The sequence below is a fragment of the Mobula hypostoma genome, chromosome 7 (assembly GCF_963921235.1).
Source record: "Mobula hypostoma chromosome 7, sMobHyp1.1, whole genome shotgun sequence".
NCBI lineage: Eukaryota > Metazoa > Chordata > Chondrichthyes > Myliobatiformes > Myliobatidae > Mobula > Mobula hypostoma.
In genome coordinates this window covers 36,265,992-36,284,705 of record NC_086103.1, presented here as the reverse complement: position 1 = coordinate 36,284,705, position 18,714 = coordinate 36,265,992, and the positions used below count along the sequence as shown (strand labels likewise).

Genomic DNA, 18,714 nt, shown 5'->3' with positions numbered 1-18,714 from the left:
CGATCCAGACTATGGACATTGGGGGAGGTATCGCCAGTTCTGGGGGGGGGGGGGGGTTATGTGGCGACCCACTTTCTGGCACACACAAACCGGCTCACAACAGCGCGCGCAGGCAGAGGGCCGGCCCCAAAAAGGGCGCCAGGCCATCTTCACCAGTAGGGGGAAAATCCCGCACGCAGAAAGGGTCTGGGAATATGCATTCCCCACAGCAATCCCGCCCAGGGAGGGCAGGAACGGGAAGGCTTTAAAGCGGGCCGCGAAGTTTGAAAATAAATCTCTTTCATCGCAACTCTAACTCACCGACTCCGTGTGGTTATTCTAGCACTGTGTGTAGCACACTGCTACAACATAAACTTTCCAGGGAACTGAAAAGGTAAACAGCAGCTAGGACTCTAGACCGTTGGAGGGAGCACAGGAGACATTACCAAATGAGTCAGATGCTGAAATGGCAGGATTTCCGAATGCTTGGATAGCAGGAAATTGGAGTTTTACTGTATTCCCATTTCTTTTAAGAATCAGCTATATAAAATGAGGCTAATCATTAAATATTAAGGTTTGCTGATGTAAAACCAATGCACTATGGCTAAAGATTACCTTTGCGTGAGGGATTTTGAGGAGATACAGGAGGAGAAGACAGTTGAGAGGATGCTGTTGACATAGTGTCATCAGTATTCTTCTTGCTTCTATCTGCTAGTACTTCCTCAGACATAACCGAAGTCTTCTTCAAGGACTGTGGTGAATTGGTACCTAAGGAAATAAAATTAATAGAACAGTTATAGTTGTATTAAAAAAAAAATCAATGTTGGAAGTCTGAAATGAAATCAAACTGCTGGAAATACTCAACAGGTCAGGCAACATTCTGTTCATACAGAAACAGAGTTATTGCTATCAGCCTACTGAATGGTCCTGTAACTGAAAGATTATGATTCATTCTCCACAAAATGCTGCCTAAGGTGGCATACCCTTTTTTAATTTATATTGTTACATTTTTTTAAAGTTTTGATTTTAAAGCCACATTCATAGCCCCTTCCTATAAGCTTTAGTTGACTCAAGGCAGCAGCAGAATAATATTCAAAAGCATGAGAAGACCCAGGAACTCAAATGAACATTATTTTTTGTTAAAAGAGTCAGCATGCTGCCTGACTGTAGTGGCCTGGGAACAAACTAACACAACAATACCCCATTCACACTCATAAATCTATGTTTTATAAGATGTAGATCAAAGCAAAGTGAATGCTGTTAAATTAACTACCCACATTTAAAAAATACCATCGGACTAAACTTGCTCAGGCATCATCCCTGAAGAAATTTGTAAACAATATCTGTACCCAACTAGAAGCTTGAGAAGAGTTTATACATTACTCACGTTCATTTTCACAACCACTACAACTTAATGATATTTCAAGCACCACATGTAGTCATTGTAATTAACCTTTCAGGATGGTTTCAGTGATGCTGCACCAAAGTACCAGGAATTTGTCCTCTCCTATCAGATATCCTCTTCTTCGTCCCTTTACTTCTTCCACCTATTACCTCCCAACTTTTTAATTCATCTACCTTCCTCTCTCACCTGGTTTAATCTATCACCTGATAGCTAGTACTCCTTCCCCATCCCCCTCCCTTCTTATTCTGGCTTCTGCCACTTTCCTTTCCAATCCTGATGAAGGGTCTTGGCCCGAACTGTTTATCTCCGTCCATGAATGCTGAGTTCCTCTAGCATTTTTGTGTGTGTTGGTCAAGATTTCCAGCATCTGCAGAATCTCTTGTGACCAGGAATAAGTTATTGAACTTACTCAATTTTAGTAAAAAAAAACTATAATTCTATTAGGTTTCATTTTTAGAACACATGAATGAAAAGACTGATTTAGGTCAGAACAGATCATATAAAAATGACAGTACAGGAGCAGCCACTCAGTCCATCAGATCTATGGCAGCTGCTAGGACAGCAATCTGGTCAGCCATAGTGCCCTGTTCTTGCCCTACTGCATGAAAGCTTGTTCTTTGTCTCTTTCCAATTTTCATTTGAAAGCCCCAATTGATACTATTTCCACCACCTGTTGAGTCAGTGAGATCCAGATCATAAAGACTTCCTGCAAAAATAAAGATATTTTTCACATGGCCCTGGTTGAAATTTTAAACCTGTATCCTCCAGTTTTTGAACTATCCGCTAATGAAAACAGCTTCATTCTGGTTTATTCCATCTAAATCTCACTGAAATCTTTCACTGGCCCAGGTTAAATGCAAGTGTGCTGGGATCTTGGTTGATAATTCCAAGACATGCATCCACTCTGGTGAAATTCAGCTCTACAAAATTCTGCTAACCTCATTAAGATGTTTAATTTGATAAGCCTCCATAAGGACACTATTATAAACTTCCCCTCAACATCCTCTGCTTCAATGAGAATGGTCCTCGTTTCTCCATTCGAATCCTGATAACTGAAACCACTCAAAACTAAAATGATTTGTTTTGGTATCCTCTTGGGTGTTTCAGATAAATTCCAAAATTTGGCAACTACAACTGGACACAATGTTCTAGCACCGGGTGTTTCCTAGGAACTAAACTAACTTTCCTGCTACTAACTTTCCTGCTTTTGTACTCATGCTTGTAAATATGATGGTCAAATTATAAAGATCTTAATTTGACCCTGAACCTCACATACTCATTTTACTGAAGTGTGACAGGCGGTGAGCAGACAACTTGCTGTCTTACAGAGGCTTATCAATGTAAATATTTTGCCCTTACTTGGGTCAGTAAAAGAGAACCTATGTCAACCTCCTTCTGCACTCTGAAGGTAAGCAATATGTCCCAAAGGACAACTGTAACACAAACATCATGGTGTGGAATCCCAGGCTCTGAAATACTGCGAACTAAAAGCAAAGCTAGTGGAGAACTTTGCTTACTGTGAAAGTGTTATGGACTTTAAGTCTTTAAATGAAAGTGTCATTCAGAGACATTTACAAAATTATTAAACATTAAGTCACTAAAAACAAAAAATTTAAAAAATATATATTTTTTTCCATTCCGGAAATTAATGACCTCTGTTGCTTCCTAGATTTTTGTTACAGTATAGCTATTCCTTTAAAACTATAAGAAAGTTATGCAATTCTCCTTTACACTTACAGGATGTAAACATTTCATGAGAATGGAACTCAATAACAAGAAATATCTATTAGAACAAAAATGGATAAAACAATTACCAAATGATGGAGTTGGTACTTTTTTGCGTGAGTTGCTTGAAGGTACTGCTGGCAATTGCAAGGTTTGGCTCATTCGTTGCTGTACTTGGTGCTTTCCGTGCTGACCAGATGACCTTGTAATTACTGGGGACATGTCTGAGCTTTTATATGACCGCCGTTCACCAAAGTTCTTGCTTACTGTTACAAAACAAAAGCAATTAATAGCAGGCAGTATAATTTTTGTTTGAACAGAAAATTGTTATTTCTTGCTAACTTAAGAAATGAACCAATTTTATTATGAATGTTTGGACTGCATCAGTATTACTTAACAATTCCATTCAGAATTATTGATTTCATTAACATACTTTAGTTTAATATGAAATATTCACTTATATTGGCTCTAGCATGACACCGTTGTAAATAAATATAAAATTATTATTAATTCTCATTAAGCTTACAGTTTAATACAGCATTGTGCTCCAATTAAACTTTATCTCCAGTGAAAATTCACTTGGTTTCATTTCCTTGCCACACATCCCACTAGAGACACGACCACCTGATGGCAGTATGCCATCCCCTTTTCTGAATTACTCTGTCTCCGCTGCATCTGCTCTCAGGATGAGGCTTTTCATTCTAGAATGAAGGAGACATCCTTTTTCAAAGTAAGGGGCTTTCCTTCTTCCACCATCAATGCTGCCCTCAAGCATATCTCTTCCACTTCATGCATGTCTACTTTTACGCCATCTTCCTGCAACCCTACCAGGGATAGGGTTCCTCGTTCTCACCTACCACCCCACCAGCCTCCGCGTCCAGCACATAATTCTCTAAACCTTCTGCCACCTCCAACAGGATCCCATCACCAAGCACATCTTTCCCTACCCCCCACTTTCTGCGACTCCCTTGTCCATTCGTCCCTCCTGGCACTTATCCCATGTAGCACTGGCAGAACAAGTGCTACAGCTGCCCCTACACCTTCTCCCTCACTACCATCCAGGGCCCTAAACAGTACTTCCAGGTGAGGCGACATTTCACCTGTGAGTCTGTTGGGGGTCATTTACAGTGTTCGGTACTCCCAGTGTGGCATCCTGTACATTGGTGAGACCTGGCGTAGATTGGGAGACCGCTATGCCAAGCATCTATGCTCTGTCTGCCAAACCAAATGGGATCTCCAGTGGCCATCCATTTTAATTCCACTTCCCATTCAAATTCCGATTATGTCCATCCATGTCCTCCTCCACTGTCATGATGAAGCCACACTTAAGTTGGAGGAACAACACCTTATATTCCATTTGGGTAGCCTCCAACCTGATGGCAAGAAAATTGATTTCTTAAACTTCCGGTAACGCCCCTCAACTCCCCCTGCTCCAACCTTCTCAATTTCCCATCCCCTTTCCCTCTCACCTTATCTCACCAATCAACTTCCCAGCTCTTTCTCCTTCCAGGATTCACCTATCACCTGGTGTTTGTCTCTCTCCTCCACCCACCTTTTAAATCTATTCCTCAGCTTTTTTCCCTCCAGTCTTGTCAAAGGGTTTCAGTCTGAAGTGTCGACTGTACTTTTTCCCATAGATGCTGCCTGGCCTGCTGAGTTCCTCCAGCATCTTGTGTTTGTTGGCAGTATGCTCTTGCAGCCAATGGGCAACAATCTAACAGCATTTTCACACAACATTAATGTGTTATTGCTTTCGCTTCCATCACGTATGAAAAGTCAGACCACTTTGCAGTTTAGCCTTTAATCTCCTCATCTGTGATTCTGGAAGTGTAACTTCAGCATACAAAACAGTACGTAAAATCAATGTTCATTTGAATATATTTTGGTATTTCATATTTCCCTCACAGTTTTAGCAATACATCTGCTTGAGTTGAGAGATTGAATAGAAAACTGGCTCCTATTCCTGGGAGTTCCAACGACAATAAGCTACTATGTGGCACATGAATAAGAAACAGCAAGATATACACGGTTTTCAAATTCTCTTCAACTGAGTCAAAACTTACAGGTTTCCATAATACTGTACCTCATCTTGTGAAAAGGAAGAAATATGTGAGGGTATAATCTTGTAGCTCTGTTATACAGTTATGCTGTGTCAACTTAAGAAAATATCCTCAGTTATCATATTTAAGCAGTTATCATATCCTGTGATCATACTTAAGTAGTTACTTTTGAACTACTTTTGACTGAAAGTGAACTATAATTGATCATTTACACACAGGCAAGCTGAGAATGACCAACTTATTTTATTAATGTCAAGTAAAACATAAATATTGGCCAGGTGTACAGGATACGGTGCTGTCCTCTTAGTTCAGTAAATCTCGTTGGTTGAGAGGTGAACGATGCAGATCAAACAGCTTGATGTATGATTCCCTACCATTGATGATATGGAGAACATGCTATAATTGAATTAGAATGGACAATAAGCCAGATTTCACCATAACCACCATCTAAATGTGATTGTATTTGATATTTGATATAAGGGAAGGCAGACAGTTGGCATGATTCTCTTGAGATTGCTAACCGTCATTATATTAGAAAAGGATAAATTGTTACCTAATTGGGCAAATACTGATATTAATCTTTGTCTATCGAATTCTCTTTCAAAAGTGGGTCAAGAAATTGAGGAGAGGGAAGAAAAAAAAAACAGCTGTTGTACATAAATGGATAATTTGCTGTTGATGATTCTAATTTAATAAATCCCAAGCCCAAATAAATGGTGGAAGTTAATTGTTCTATATTTATTTCCGGAAAAAAAGTCTTCTGTATCTGAATAAAACTGAATATCACGAATGGCAAAAACTATTCCTGCTTAAAATTATTTTCAAATAATAAATTGCTAAATGTTTTTTCATTAACAATTCAAAACAATTAATCACTGGAGTTCACTCACATGTGCTATAGGCAGGCTCACATTGCAACGACATCATTTGAATGTTTTCTTCATTTGTCTCCACGTTTAGGTTTGAGAGATACTGCTTAACCTTTCGAGCCATTTGTGCGTCCTCATAAAGCTTCTTAGCATTGAGCAGGGAGCTTCGGCGTACTCGCTTCTTATGACCTCCGCCTTGGACTGAATCTAACACGTTGGAATTTGTGCTGCCTTGACTTAATGACCTGTCGAAAGGGAAGAAGCAGAAATCAAAATGCAGCCAGGTTTTCTCAGCGATGTATAGAAACTAGCGCATGCAGTGAATGAGTGGAGGATGTTAGTTCATGGCACCTGCCGCCACTTCATCAGCATCACATGCCCACAGTAACAACAGAGAAAGATTTGTGAATAACAGACCTTACAATGGCACAGGAATAATTGCAATGTGTTAATAGATAACAGGATACCGAGAAAAATTTTAAGCAATATAGTTCCTCTTGACCATACTAAAGAAAATTTATATAGGTAACATAGTCTATGTGAATTAATAGGAGATTTGCTTTTATTTACTGAACTACAGGATATGACTCTGCAAACTACCTGGCGATCAGTTTAATACTCATAAGGATGATTAGAAAGTTCTTGAACACACTCCTTTCCTCAACCATCACAATCAAAAACAGATAAAAGTCCTCAGTTAACGAACTCCTGACTTTTGCACATCCCGTACATAGGAACAAGTATTTGGGAAACAGGTGAGGTGGATTTGCCATCTGCTCTGGGTCTGCAGTCAACTATTCTTAATACTAGCTAGACCTTTGCCACATCAAACATAAGAGTACATTCTCATAAGCACGTTGATGTCCATTTTGCCAACCCTATCAAGAGATGGCTCCTTGAGATTGTTATAGCCAGGGGAGGTAGTGGGGATAAGGTCTCACAACCTATTAAATGCTTCCAATGGTGTGTGTCTCAAAATGCTTGTGACAACCAAGTCCAGCTCCTGGGCTTCTCGTGAGGCTTAGCTACTAAGTCTGGCGGAACTGTTTCTACTGAAAGGGGAAAGGGCAAAGTGCCTCAAAACCAGTTGCTTCGGTCAAATAGGACTCATCAGCCATGGTTGGCAGCTCCTCTAGAAGAAGGAAAACTCTTGATCTCAAACCTCCACTGCCTTACAGGTACACCCGCTCGTGGTGAAGGCTTTGGAAGTAAATCCGAGGCAAAATCTGGAGCTGGAATCCGCAAGGAAGTCCTGCATTGAGTTCAAAGCTGACTGGCAACTCCTGCAATGTAGCTAGTGCTATCCTGTACCAGTCTCTGCTGTTCCTTCAGATTCATCAGCTGCCTGGAGAAGGAGAGTCTACTGCATGGACAATAGCTTGCTTTCCATATCCTCCTGCCCTGGCTTGCATATGATGTAGACAGCTAGAACACAACATTCAAGCTTGACCCTGACCAACGGAGGGCCTCATCTGGAGACATCCCTTTCAGGCCACTGACTGTCCTTTGTACAATCATCATTTGCATTTAAAACCTCGTTTATAGTAAAATGTTTTAAAGGAATATCATTATTAGTGCAAGATAAGCTCAGGCTAAATTTATCACCCATTTTAATCCCACTTCCTAGTCTGATATATCCATCCATGGCCTCCTCCACTGTCGTGATGAGGCCACACTTAGGTTGGAGGAACAGCACCTCATACACCTTGTATTCCGCTTGGGTAGCCTCCAACCTGATGGCATGAACATCGATTTCTCAAACATCTAGTAATGCCCCCCCCCCTTCACCATTTCCCATCCTCTTTTCCCTCCCTCCCTCACCTTATCTCCTTGTCCACTCATCACCTCTGTCTGGTGCTCCTTCTCCCCCCACCCCTTTTTCTTTCTTTCTTCCATGGCCTTCTGTCTCTTTCACTAATCAACGTCCCAGCTCTTTACTTCATCCTTCTCCCTCCAGGTTTCACCTGTCACCTGGTGTTTCTCTCTCCCCTCCCACCACCTTTTGGATAGGTACAGGGATGAGGGGGGTACAGAGGGTCATTGTCCAGGTGCAGGTTGTGGGGATGAGACAGTTAAATGGTTCGGCACAAACTAGATAGGCTGAAGGGCCTGTTTCTGTGCTGTAGTGTTCTATGACTCTATTAACATCTAGTTTATGATCAAGAATACCAGAACAAGATTTAAAATTTTTCTTGGAATACGTATTTCTATGGAACAACCTACCTCTGCAGGCATTTTCTGTTATGTGAGAATTTAGTTCATGGCTGCAGTTCTGTCTTGTGAACTGTCAGGGTTACAATTCACAGGAATGGGGGTCTGTCATAGCCTGGGGAATGACATGTTCTTGACCTTAATTAATTAATTTATTTGATGCTAATGGACTTTGTTGTACTTGCTCTATCTCTCCTGCCTTTATATACTTAAAGAGATACCCAGTTTCAAAAGAATTCCGCTAACTTTACAACATGAGGACATTGTCGGAATATAAAACAAAGCAGGCTAGTTTTCTTCCAGTTCTATGATTTATTCAGAATCAACCAACAAATATGAAATACATAGAAGTATACAGGACTGCTCTCAGAGGGGCAAGTATCGTTAGGATAATGTGCGTGCACACACATGATCCCCCATGATAGCTTGTGTTACTGGATGGCAACTGATAGTGCCAGTGAGCCCCCCTCGTGGGCAAGGGTGACATTATTAGTTTCAGTCCTTGGTCCTTCTTGGTATTGGTAAACTCTAAATTTTGTTTTAATTTTTTTTTAAACACTTAAATCAGAGCAATAAATGTTTCTCACATTTCAACATTAACTATGTATTTGTAATCAATTCAGCCTTTGAGAACACTTAAACATTCAATAGAAAGAGTAACAAACCATTGCTCTTTAAAATATGTACAAACGTACTAATCATGCTCAAAAAAACTAAATTAAACTGTCAATCTGGACAATAGTAGACAAATTATAGATTTATTCAAGATGAGTGCACCTGGTACTTTCCTCCTGATTTCAAAGGCAGCATACAGATAGAGACACTGAGTCATGAAATTGTACATTATATTAGTGGGCCCTTGGTCCACCACATCTACCTTGACATTTTTTGCCGATCTAGGTTAAGCCTATTTGCCTACAATAGGCCTAGATGGTTTAGGCCTTCCCTATTTCCGACATAAATTATTCCTTTATTCCTTAAGTGGTCCCTAACAAACATCTTGGTTCTGATAAACTTACAGAATTACGTGGGAGTCTCCTTAAACTTACCATCGCCCTTTTTTGCTCTCCTAGCTTATTTCTTAAGTTCTCTCTGCACACACTTTATGTTTGCTATGTTTGCTTTCTCTCCTCCCACGCCCTTCCCCAATCTAACCTTTAATACCATCTTTCTTTCATCTTTACTGGAATATGCTGGCCCTGAACTCTTAACTCTCCTTTTAAAGACTCCCACTTGTCAACTAGACACTAGAATACTACAGCACAGTACAGGCCCTTCGGCCCTCAATGTTGTGCCGACCCATATATTCCTTAAAAAAAAGTACTAAACCCACACTACCCCGTAACCCTCTATTTTTCTTTCATCCATGTGCCTGTCCAGGAGGCTCTTAAATACCCTGAATGTTTTAGCCTCCACCACCATCCCTGGCAAGTCATTCCAGGCACCCACACCCTCTGTGTAAAAAACTTACCCCTGATGTCTCCCCTAAACTTCCCTCCCTTAATTTTGTACATATGCCCTCTGGTGTTTGCTATTCATGCCCTGGGAAACAGGTATGCCTCTCATAATCTTGTAGACCTCTATCAAGTCCCCTCTCATCCTTCTACGCTCCAAAGAGAAAAGTCCCAGCTCTGCTAACCTTGCCTCATAAGACTTGTTTTCCAATCCAGGCAACATCCTGGTAAACCTCCTCTGCAAGCTGCAAGCATCTGTTCCCTATTTCTTTTCTCCAACTCCTTTCTTTGAGGTCCAAATTCATCTTTTTCTATACCTACCCTGTAATTTACACAGAATTTTGTTCACCTTTTTCTAAGCATTTCCGTGCCAATACATCCACCACCTTCCCAGTTTCATTTCCTGAGATACGATTGAATAATTGAATACTGCCCCATTTCCAGTCTGGCTTTCTACATATTGTCTCAACAAACAGTACAGTCAGCATTGATTCGTTAAGGGGAAATCTTGCCTGACAAATCTATTAGGATTCTTTGAAGAGGCAACAAGCAAGTTGACCACAGAGAATCACTGAACATCATTTACTTGGATTTTCAAAAGGCCATTGACACACGAGACTTCTGAAGAAAGTAAGTACCAATTGTGTTACAAGCAAGGGACGAGATTGGATTAGCTGACTAGCATAAGGAAGAGAGTGAGGGTAAAGGGATCCTTTTCAGGATGGCTTCTAGTGACTCGTGGGGTTCTGCAGGGATCAGAGTTAGGACCACAACTTATCAATATTTACATTAACGTTATGGATGAAGGAACTGATAGCATTGTGGCAGTACCAGGATGGATGGAGAGTCGGGCAGTGTGGAGGACGCATGGAACATGCAGAAAGACTTAGGCAGGTTAGGAAAGTGCAGAATGGCAGATGGAATACAGCATTGCAAAGTGAGCAGTTATGCAAGTTGGTAGGAAGAATAAAGGTGTAGACTATTAGTTAAATGGGGAAAGAATTCAGAAACTAGAGGTTCAAAAGTACTAGTTCAGAATTCCCTTACGGTTAACCCGAAGGTTGAGTTGGTAGTGTGAGAAAGGCAAATTAAATGTAGGCATTTGTTTCAAGGCAATTAGAATATATAAACAAGGATGTACTGCAGAGATTTTAAAGAGCGCTGATTAGACCGCATTTAGATTATCACGAGGAATTTTGGTCCTCATATTCAAGGAAAAATGAACTGGCCCTGGAGGGTGTCCACAGGAGTGTCCGGGGGTTTACGTGTTTTAAAAGGAATAGGATGGGAGGTAGAAAAGGGGGGCGGGGGGGAGTAGCATTACTGGTCAGGGGTAGCATCATGGCTATAGAAAGGGAGGACGCCTAACAGGGAGTGTCCACTGAGTCGGTGTGGGTGGAAGTCAGAAATAGGAAGGGATCAATCACTGTGCTGGGAGTAGTCTATAGGCCCCCAAATAGCCCTCAGGACACCGAGGAGCAGATAAGCAGGTAGATTTGAGAATGGTGCAGGAAATACAGGGTTGTAGTTATGGGTGATTTCAACTTCCCTCATATTGACTGGCACCTCCTGACTGCAAGGGGGATAGATGGGGCTGAATTCGTCAGATGTGTTCAAGAAGGATCCCTGACACAGTATGTGGACCAGTCAACGAGAGGAGAGACCATACTGGGTTTAGTTCTGGGTAATGAACCTGGTCAGGTGGCAGACCTCTTGGTGGGGGAGCATTTTGGTGAGAGTGACCACAACTCCCTTAGCTTCAGCATAGCTATGGAAAAGGATAAAAATAGACAAAATGGGAAAGTGCTTAACTGGGGAAGGGCTAACTATGAAAGGATGAGGCAGGAACTAGCGAGAGTAAATTGGAAACAGATGTTCAAGGGTGAAAGCACAGAAGTAATGTGGAGGAAGTTTAGGGACCACTTGTGCTGGGTTCAGGATAGGTTTGTCCCACTAAGACAAGGAAAAAATGGTAGGAAAAGGGAACTGTGGCTGATGAAACACGTGAAGCAACTTGTCAAGAGGAAGGAGGAAGCATAAGTTAGATATAAGAAGCAGGAGGGGTTCATGAGCAATATAGGGTAGTCAGGAAGGAGCTTAAGAAAGGGGCTCGAAGACGACATGAGAAGGCCTTGGCATGTAGGATTAAGGAGAACCCCAAGGCATTCTATGTGTATGTGAAGAACAGAAGAATGACAAGAATGAAGGTGGGGCCGCTAGAGGATAGAGAAGGCAATGTGCCTGGAAGCGGAGGAGATTGGGGAGGTCCTAAATGAATACTTTGCTTCAGTATTCACAAGTGAAAAGGTCCTTGATCAGGGTGAGGTCGAAATAGAACAGGCCTGAGTGCTGGACAATGTGGAGATTAAGGAAGAAGTAGTGTTGGATCTTCTTAAAAACATCAAGATTGATAAGTCCCCAGGACCGGATGTGATATACCCCAGGTTGCTGTGGGAAGTGAGAAAAGAGATCGCTGGAGCAGTAACTATGATCCTTGAATCCTTTTTGGCTGCAGGGGAGATGCCGGAGGACTGGAGAATGGCAGATGTAGTTCCCTTGTTTAAAAAAGGTAATAGGGAGAATCCAGGGAACTATAGACCAGTGAGTCTCATGTCGGTAGTCTGCAAACTATTGGAAAGGATTCTTAAGAATAAGATCTACGAGCACTTGGAGAAGTACAGTCTACTCAAGGATAGTCAACATGGCTTTGTGAATGGAAGGACGTGCCTCACGAGCCTAATTGAGTTTTTTGAAGAGGTAACAAAAGAAATTGATGAAAGTAGGGTGGTAGATGTGGATTTTAGCAAGGCATTTGACAAGGTCCCCCACGAAAGACTCATCCAGAAAGTCATGACGCATGGGATCAGTGGAACCTTGGCTGGTTGGATAAAAAATTGGCTTAAAGGAAGAAAGCAGAGGGTGGTAGTGGAAGGAAAGTATTCTGCCTGGAGGTCAGTGACTAGTGGAGTGCCACAAGGATCTGTCCTGGGACCCCTGCTCTTTGTGATTTTTATAAATGACTTGGATGAAGAGGCGGAAGGATGGGTGAGTAAGTTTACGGATGACACGAAGATTGGAGGAGTTGTGGATGGAGCTGTAGGTTGTCGAAGGTTACAAGAGGATACAGAGTTGGGCAGAAAAGTGGCAGATGGAGTTCAATCCAGGTAAGTGTGAGGTGATGCATTTTGGAAGGACAAACCAGAAGGCTGAGTACAGGGTTAATGGTCGGTTACTTAAGAGTGTGGATGACCTCGGGGTTCAAATCCATAAATCCCTCAAGGTCACTGCACAGGCTGATAGGATAGTTAAGAAGGCCTATGGAATGCTAGGCTTCATTAATAGGGGGATTAAGTTCAAGAGTAGAGAGGTCATGTTGCAATTCTACAAATCTCTGGTAAGACTACACTTAAGAGTATTGTGTTCAGTTCTGGTCACCTCATTATAGGAAGGATGTGGAAGCTATGGAGAGGGTGCAAAGGAGATTTACCAGGATGTTGCCTGGACTGGAAAAGTCTTATGAGGCAAGGTTAGCAGAGCTGGGACTTTTCTCTTTGGAGCGTAGAAGGATGAGCGGGAACTTGATAGAGGTCTACAAGATTGTGAGAGGAATACCTGTTTCCCAGGGCACGAACAGCAAACACCAGAGAGCATATGTACAAAGTTAAGGGAGGGAAGTTTACGGGAGACATCAGGGGTAAGTTGTTGTTTGTTTGTTTGTTTTTTTTTACACAGAATGAGTGGGTGCCTGGAATCACTTGCCAGGGATGGTGGTGGAGGCTAAAACATTAGGGGTATTTAAGAGCCTCTTGGACAGGCACATGGATGAAAGAAAAATAGAGGATTACGGGGTAGTGTGGGTTTAGTACTTTTTTAAAGGAATATATGGGTCAGCACAACATTGAGGGCCGAAGGGCCTCTACTGTGCTGTAGTATTCTAGTGTCTAGTGTCTAGAGGTTCATGAGAACTTTTAATGGGTCTGGGCCTGAACTCAGTGAAATTTAGAAGGATAAGGTGTATTGCATGGAAATCTTCTAAATACTGAAGCGTGTGTGGATATGGAGAGGATGTTTCCATTAGTGGGAGAGTCTAAGGTCTGATGGCACAGCCTCAGAATAAAGGAATGCCCCTTTACAACGGAGAAGAGGAGGAATTTCTTCAGCCAGAGGGTGGTAAATCTGTGGGATAACTACCACACAGGTAACAAGGTCATTTGGTTTTTTTAAAGACACAGATTAATAGGTTCTTGATTGCAAGGGAATACAGGGAGAAGGTGGGTGACTGGGGTTAAATGGAGAAGCATAAACAATGGCCGAAAGGCCTATTTTTGCTCCTGCACCCTATGGCCTAAAACATTCTTAACAAATTCTGTCTCTTTCACTCAGGCAATCCCAGTCAATGCTGGGGAAGTTAAAATACCATACTACTCTAACACTATTGCTGTTCCACTTTTTTTTGCAAATTGCTTATCAAACTGCTCCTTTAACTCCTATCTATTATTGGGGGGGGGGGGGTCTAAAGAATAACTCCAGTAAAGTGATTTCTCCTTCTCTGATTCCTAAATTCTATCTATATGGTCTCACTGGATCATACCTCTAGAACACCCTCTCTAAATACTGCTGTTAGTGAGAATTGTCCTCTTCTGTCATGTCTGAAACTGCGTTGCCAGGGAAAATTAAGCTTCAAGTCTTGCCCTTTCTTCAATCATATTTCCATAATTGTAGTAACGTCATTATTCCAACTGTTGATTCATGCCCTAAGCCTATCTGACTGACCCATGAGGTTCCTTGCATTAAAGTAAATTCAGTTGAGCCTACCAGATTTCCCATGCTTCTAAACCTGTTTCCGTTTGCTCTTCCTACTAGATTGCTTGTTTTATCCTCTACATTTTTCTCCTCACCTGCTGCATTGCTATACTGTCAGAAGTACCATTAAACCTTGACTCTGTTTGCTCTCTTCAATAGACAAAAAAGTTGACATGGCATTACTGCAAAGAGAAGCAGGGAAGGATATGAATCTATATTTCCAAAAAGTCAAATTATGGGGGTTATTAATGACTGGGGGAATCCTATATACACATTTCCTATATTACTACAGTTTTTGCACTTTATTAAATATTTGACCAACTATAAAGTGGCTGAGGTTGTTTCGAAATGGATTCAATGTCAGTATATTAATTAAAATTTTTTTGTCTTGAAACTCTTCACTTGATATAAACAGCCTACATTCTCCTTTTATTTTTGCATAAAATAGCTCCAACTTGATGTCACTGGTCTTTCTGCTTTATCCAGAAATTGAGACTGTAAATTACAGACTTTTAATTAAGACATTTAATCAACATAAATCACAATTTTAATTGATGTTGAACTGATCAAGGCCAATTTCAACCTCGCTCCCGGTAGTAGTATTGTTATTTTAACATTAACCACAGTATTATTGGAGTGGATATAAAGAGTAGTGTGATGAATAATTGACCTGAAAACTTAACTCTTCACAGATGCTTCCTGTCCCTTGAATATTTTCAGCATGTTTTGTTTTATTTTACATAATGCTATGTGGGAAATAGTAATATAATACTGCATCAGTAATAGTCCCAATAAAATCATGAGGAATATAGTGAAAAGATTTACTTTCAGTTAATCATGCTACACCTAAGCTATATGTGCCATTTATTAAAAGTTCCATCACTCATCAGAAATATCAACACTATCATATCAAATAAATATAAAATTATTCACCACTAATACAGTTGCAAAGCACAAAATTTACTGAAAAATACTCTTTTCTTGCAAAATAAATGCACAAGCTCAGACACAGTTAAAAAAATCATATAAAATGGATCTAAAGTTGTCCATCGCTATCACCACTGCAAAACAAAATTTACTGCAAAATGCTCTTCACTTGCAAAATAAATGCATAAAGCCCAGGCACAGTCTTAAAAAATGTTTAGAGTTTATATATTTTTTTAAAAATTGCATGCATTGTTTTGTTGTAAAAGGCATTTAGTTGAAGTAGTTTAGAAGTTATTCTGTAATATAATAATATTATAAGGGGACAGGTGGGATGGGTATTAGGTTAAGTGAGACATGCTGTTTTACAGGGCAGGCAGTTGTGAGGAGGATGCAGAGCTGTTATGTGCCAAAACCTCAGCACCTATGCACAGACTACTTACCCCAAACTCCTCCATCTCTTCTTCCTGTAAGTGAGAGCCATGAACATTGAAGCATGTGTTCAGAGAGAAAGGTAGAAAAGATAAACCAGTTCAGAAGAGAAAGAGGACGAGGGGAAGAGTGCAGTACAAGGGAACAGAGAGTGCTATAAAACTGGCACTACTATTCATATTATCAAATCAAAAAGATCTGATCTAATCAGAACATACTATCGATATCAAAAAATAAATAGCTGGACCATCTCTGCAGGTCATGCAGCATCTGTGGGGCCATAGAGTCGATATTTCACGTCAATTTTCTGCATCATTACTGACAAGGCAGAGGGAGGAAAGCCAGTATATAGAAGTGACAGGATTGGAAAGGGTAAATTCAGAGGTTATTGGGTGATGGGTGGATTCAGGTAAAGGAACCAGGTGAGGAAGAGATAGGAGAGGTAAACCAAGGAGAAGAAATCCAGATAGATAGGAATGTGGAAGACTTGCAGATGGAGTCAGGCGGGGGAGAGTGATGTGACTAGGTAATGAGTGAGGAGAATAGAAAAAAATAATTAATAAAGGCTGGCAGACCCTGGATAGTAGTCTGAAAGGAACGCAGGAAGACTGCATTTGCTGTCATGTTCTAGCTTCAGTCTTAATCATTTCCATTGCCCTCCCCTCAACCTCTCTACATCTCCCTAAAAAAACTGCTTTTTTCTCCTTCTTGTATTTCCACTTATCACCTACAGTACTCAGCCCGTGTCTCATCTCTCCCACCTTCCCCATGGCTCTACCTGCTTACCCACATTGCTCCATCTATCACCTTACAGTCTCTGTATCACCCCTCCCTCTCACTTCTGTATATTGATTGTGTTCCCCTTTACCCAAACCCCTTCCCAACTGAAACAGTAACAAACCCATTTTACCTTCACAGATTCTGCTTGACCTGCTAAATTCTTCCAGCAGTTTATTTTTTGCTCAAGATTTCAGCATCTGCAGATTCTTGGGTCGACATACTACTGATATGTTGCATAGAAACTGGTGAATGGTTATAATCCTGCAACTATTCCAGACTGAAAGCTGGACTTTAATGGAGTGAAAGAAAAAGATCCCAAGATATGCACTATAAAAATTTTAATACAAATCACATTCTCTTGTGGCCTTGTAGGTATTAAAGTGAGAAGTAGTGCAAGATTGAAGCAGAATTACAGAATATTCCAGATTCTGCAAAACCTATTTCCCACCTTTGAGGTTGACTTTATTTTGGATTAGTTTCAAAGTCCCCTTGACTGAAGTTATTCCCTAAGAGTGCATTCCATTCAATTAACCCAATAATCTAACTATAACGATGAGCAGTATTATAAATCAACAGTAGAATGATCCACTTTCATTACATCATGATTTGGGACAATTATATTTTAAGTATAATGGCCACCAAAGGCATTATTGACGAGAACCTTGAAGCATCATCTGGATGGGAAGAAAATTGTCCCAAGATACTGGGCTTCTCTTAGTTTTATGCTAAAACACCAGCAAAAACAAAAGTTGGTATCTCTTTGTGCAAAATAAAACTACAATGGGTACCCCCTTAAAAATTGCCTCAACAGACCTGCTTTCAAGTTGCTACTATCCAGCAAAAAATGACAAGCTGAAAGACACCAATAAGAAAGAGGAGATATTCTTTTATTTATAAAACATTTAACACTGTAAGTCAGTGGAATAAGTTTCATTTCTTGAAGCCCTAATAGTTTCATGGGAGTTAACATAGCGGACGATGTAAAAATGACCAACTTTATGGATACTAAACTTGGTGACCAATTAAACTAGGACAGAAAAAAATGACAAAATGGGCCATTAAATGAATAAAAACCATATCATTCTGTGGCTCAATCACAATGATCAAGTTTTTAAATCACTTTGTAAACTGCATTTCAAATTGAATAAATTGCTGTTTCTCTTCTGAGGGTAATTTCAACAACAGCGAAGTAAAAACTAGCATTAATGAAGAAAATGAGTAACTGCCTCGTTAAAGATCCCACACTCCCTTTGCTCCCTACCAACCACTGCCAAGTTGAGAAAAAAAGCACTGGAAAACAGTCATGGTTTCACAGTAAAAAAATAGTAATTGAAGTCAATGCATCTGTAATAAGCACAGCATTTCATTTATTTAGACCACGTATATTCAGATGGAATGAAGTGGAGTAATTTATTATGAACCATGTAAAAATATTCTGTAACTATAAGCACTGTAATTCAGTTGATCTTCAATTTATTTTGTAGCCATTTGCCACTGTTTAAATGAAAATAAAGGTGCTTAATGTAGTTTACAAAGTGAAGTGATGTTAGATTGTAACATCTTATTTAGCATTGCTAGTATTTTTAAAGTGTTTAGTCTTTGAAGTTGGGCATGTTATTGCTCATGTTGAACTGTCAAGCTCTTTGGGTAATTATTTACTACAGCAATTATTTTCATACTCAGGTTCAGTTTGATTTTTAAAAAAACTTTTCTCTTAAATGCTTAACTAACAGCAAATTCTAATGTTATTTTTATTGCTATCATTTAGTTCAAAAGCAAGCTCAACATTTAAAATCTAAATGCATTATCTCAAAGTCAGAAAAATAATCAGATTCAAAGTAGCAGCACTAATTGGGTGAATGCCAAAGAACACAATTATCAGTCCCTGTGAAATTTCAATGTAGCAATTACAATTGACCACTTTTGCCATCAATCTCAACCATTTTACAAACATTTCCATCCTATCTTCTTCAGGACAATGAAAGGGAATGGAAAAAAACAAAAGAGAAAAAGAAATGTGTCAATGGATATTCATGCTGAACTGGTGCATAAGTACTGGCCATTGGTTATAC

The 18,714-nt window shown here is 40.2% G+C and overlaps 1 protein-coding gene across 9 annotated transcripts in view; it reads right to left on the bottom strand.

The window, feature by feature from the left end:
- Positions 1–18,714, bottom strand: part of LOC134349238 (rap guanine nucleotide exchange factor 6-like) — a 406,825-nt gene that overhangs the window by 27,738 nt on the left and 360,373 nt on the right. For 7 of the 9 annotated variants that reach the window (XM_063053253.1, XM_063053254.1, XM_063053257.1 and 4 more), the window contains 4 exons: positions 15,874–15,897; positions 6,060–6,283; positions 3,199–3,375; positions 595–747 (listed from right to left, as the gene is read on the bottom strand). In XM_063053253.1, the coding sequence (XP_062909323.1) occupies positions 595–747; positions 3,199–3,375; positions 6,060–6,283; positions 15,874–15,897 (578 nt within the window). The remainder of the gene's footprint in view (positions 1–594; positions 748–3,198; positions 3,376–6,059; positions 6,284–15,873; positions 15,898–18,714) is intronic. The other 2 variants (XM_063053255.1, XM_063053262.1) reach the window with 1 other exon arrangement.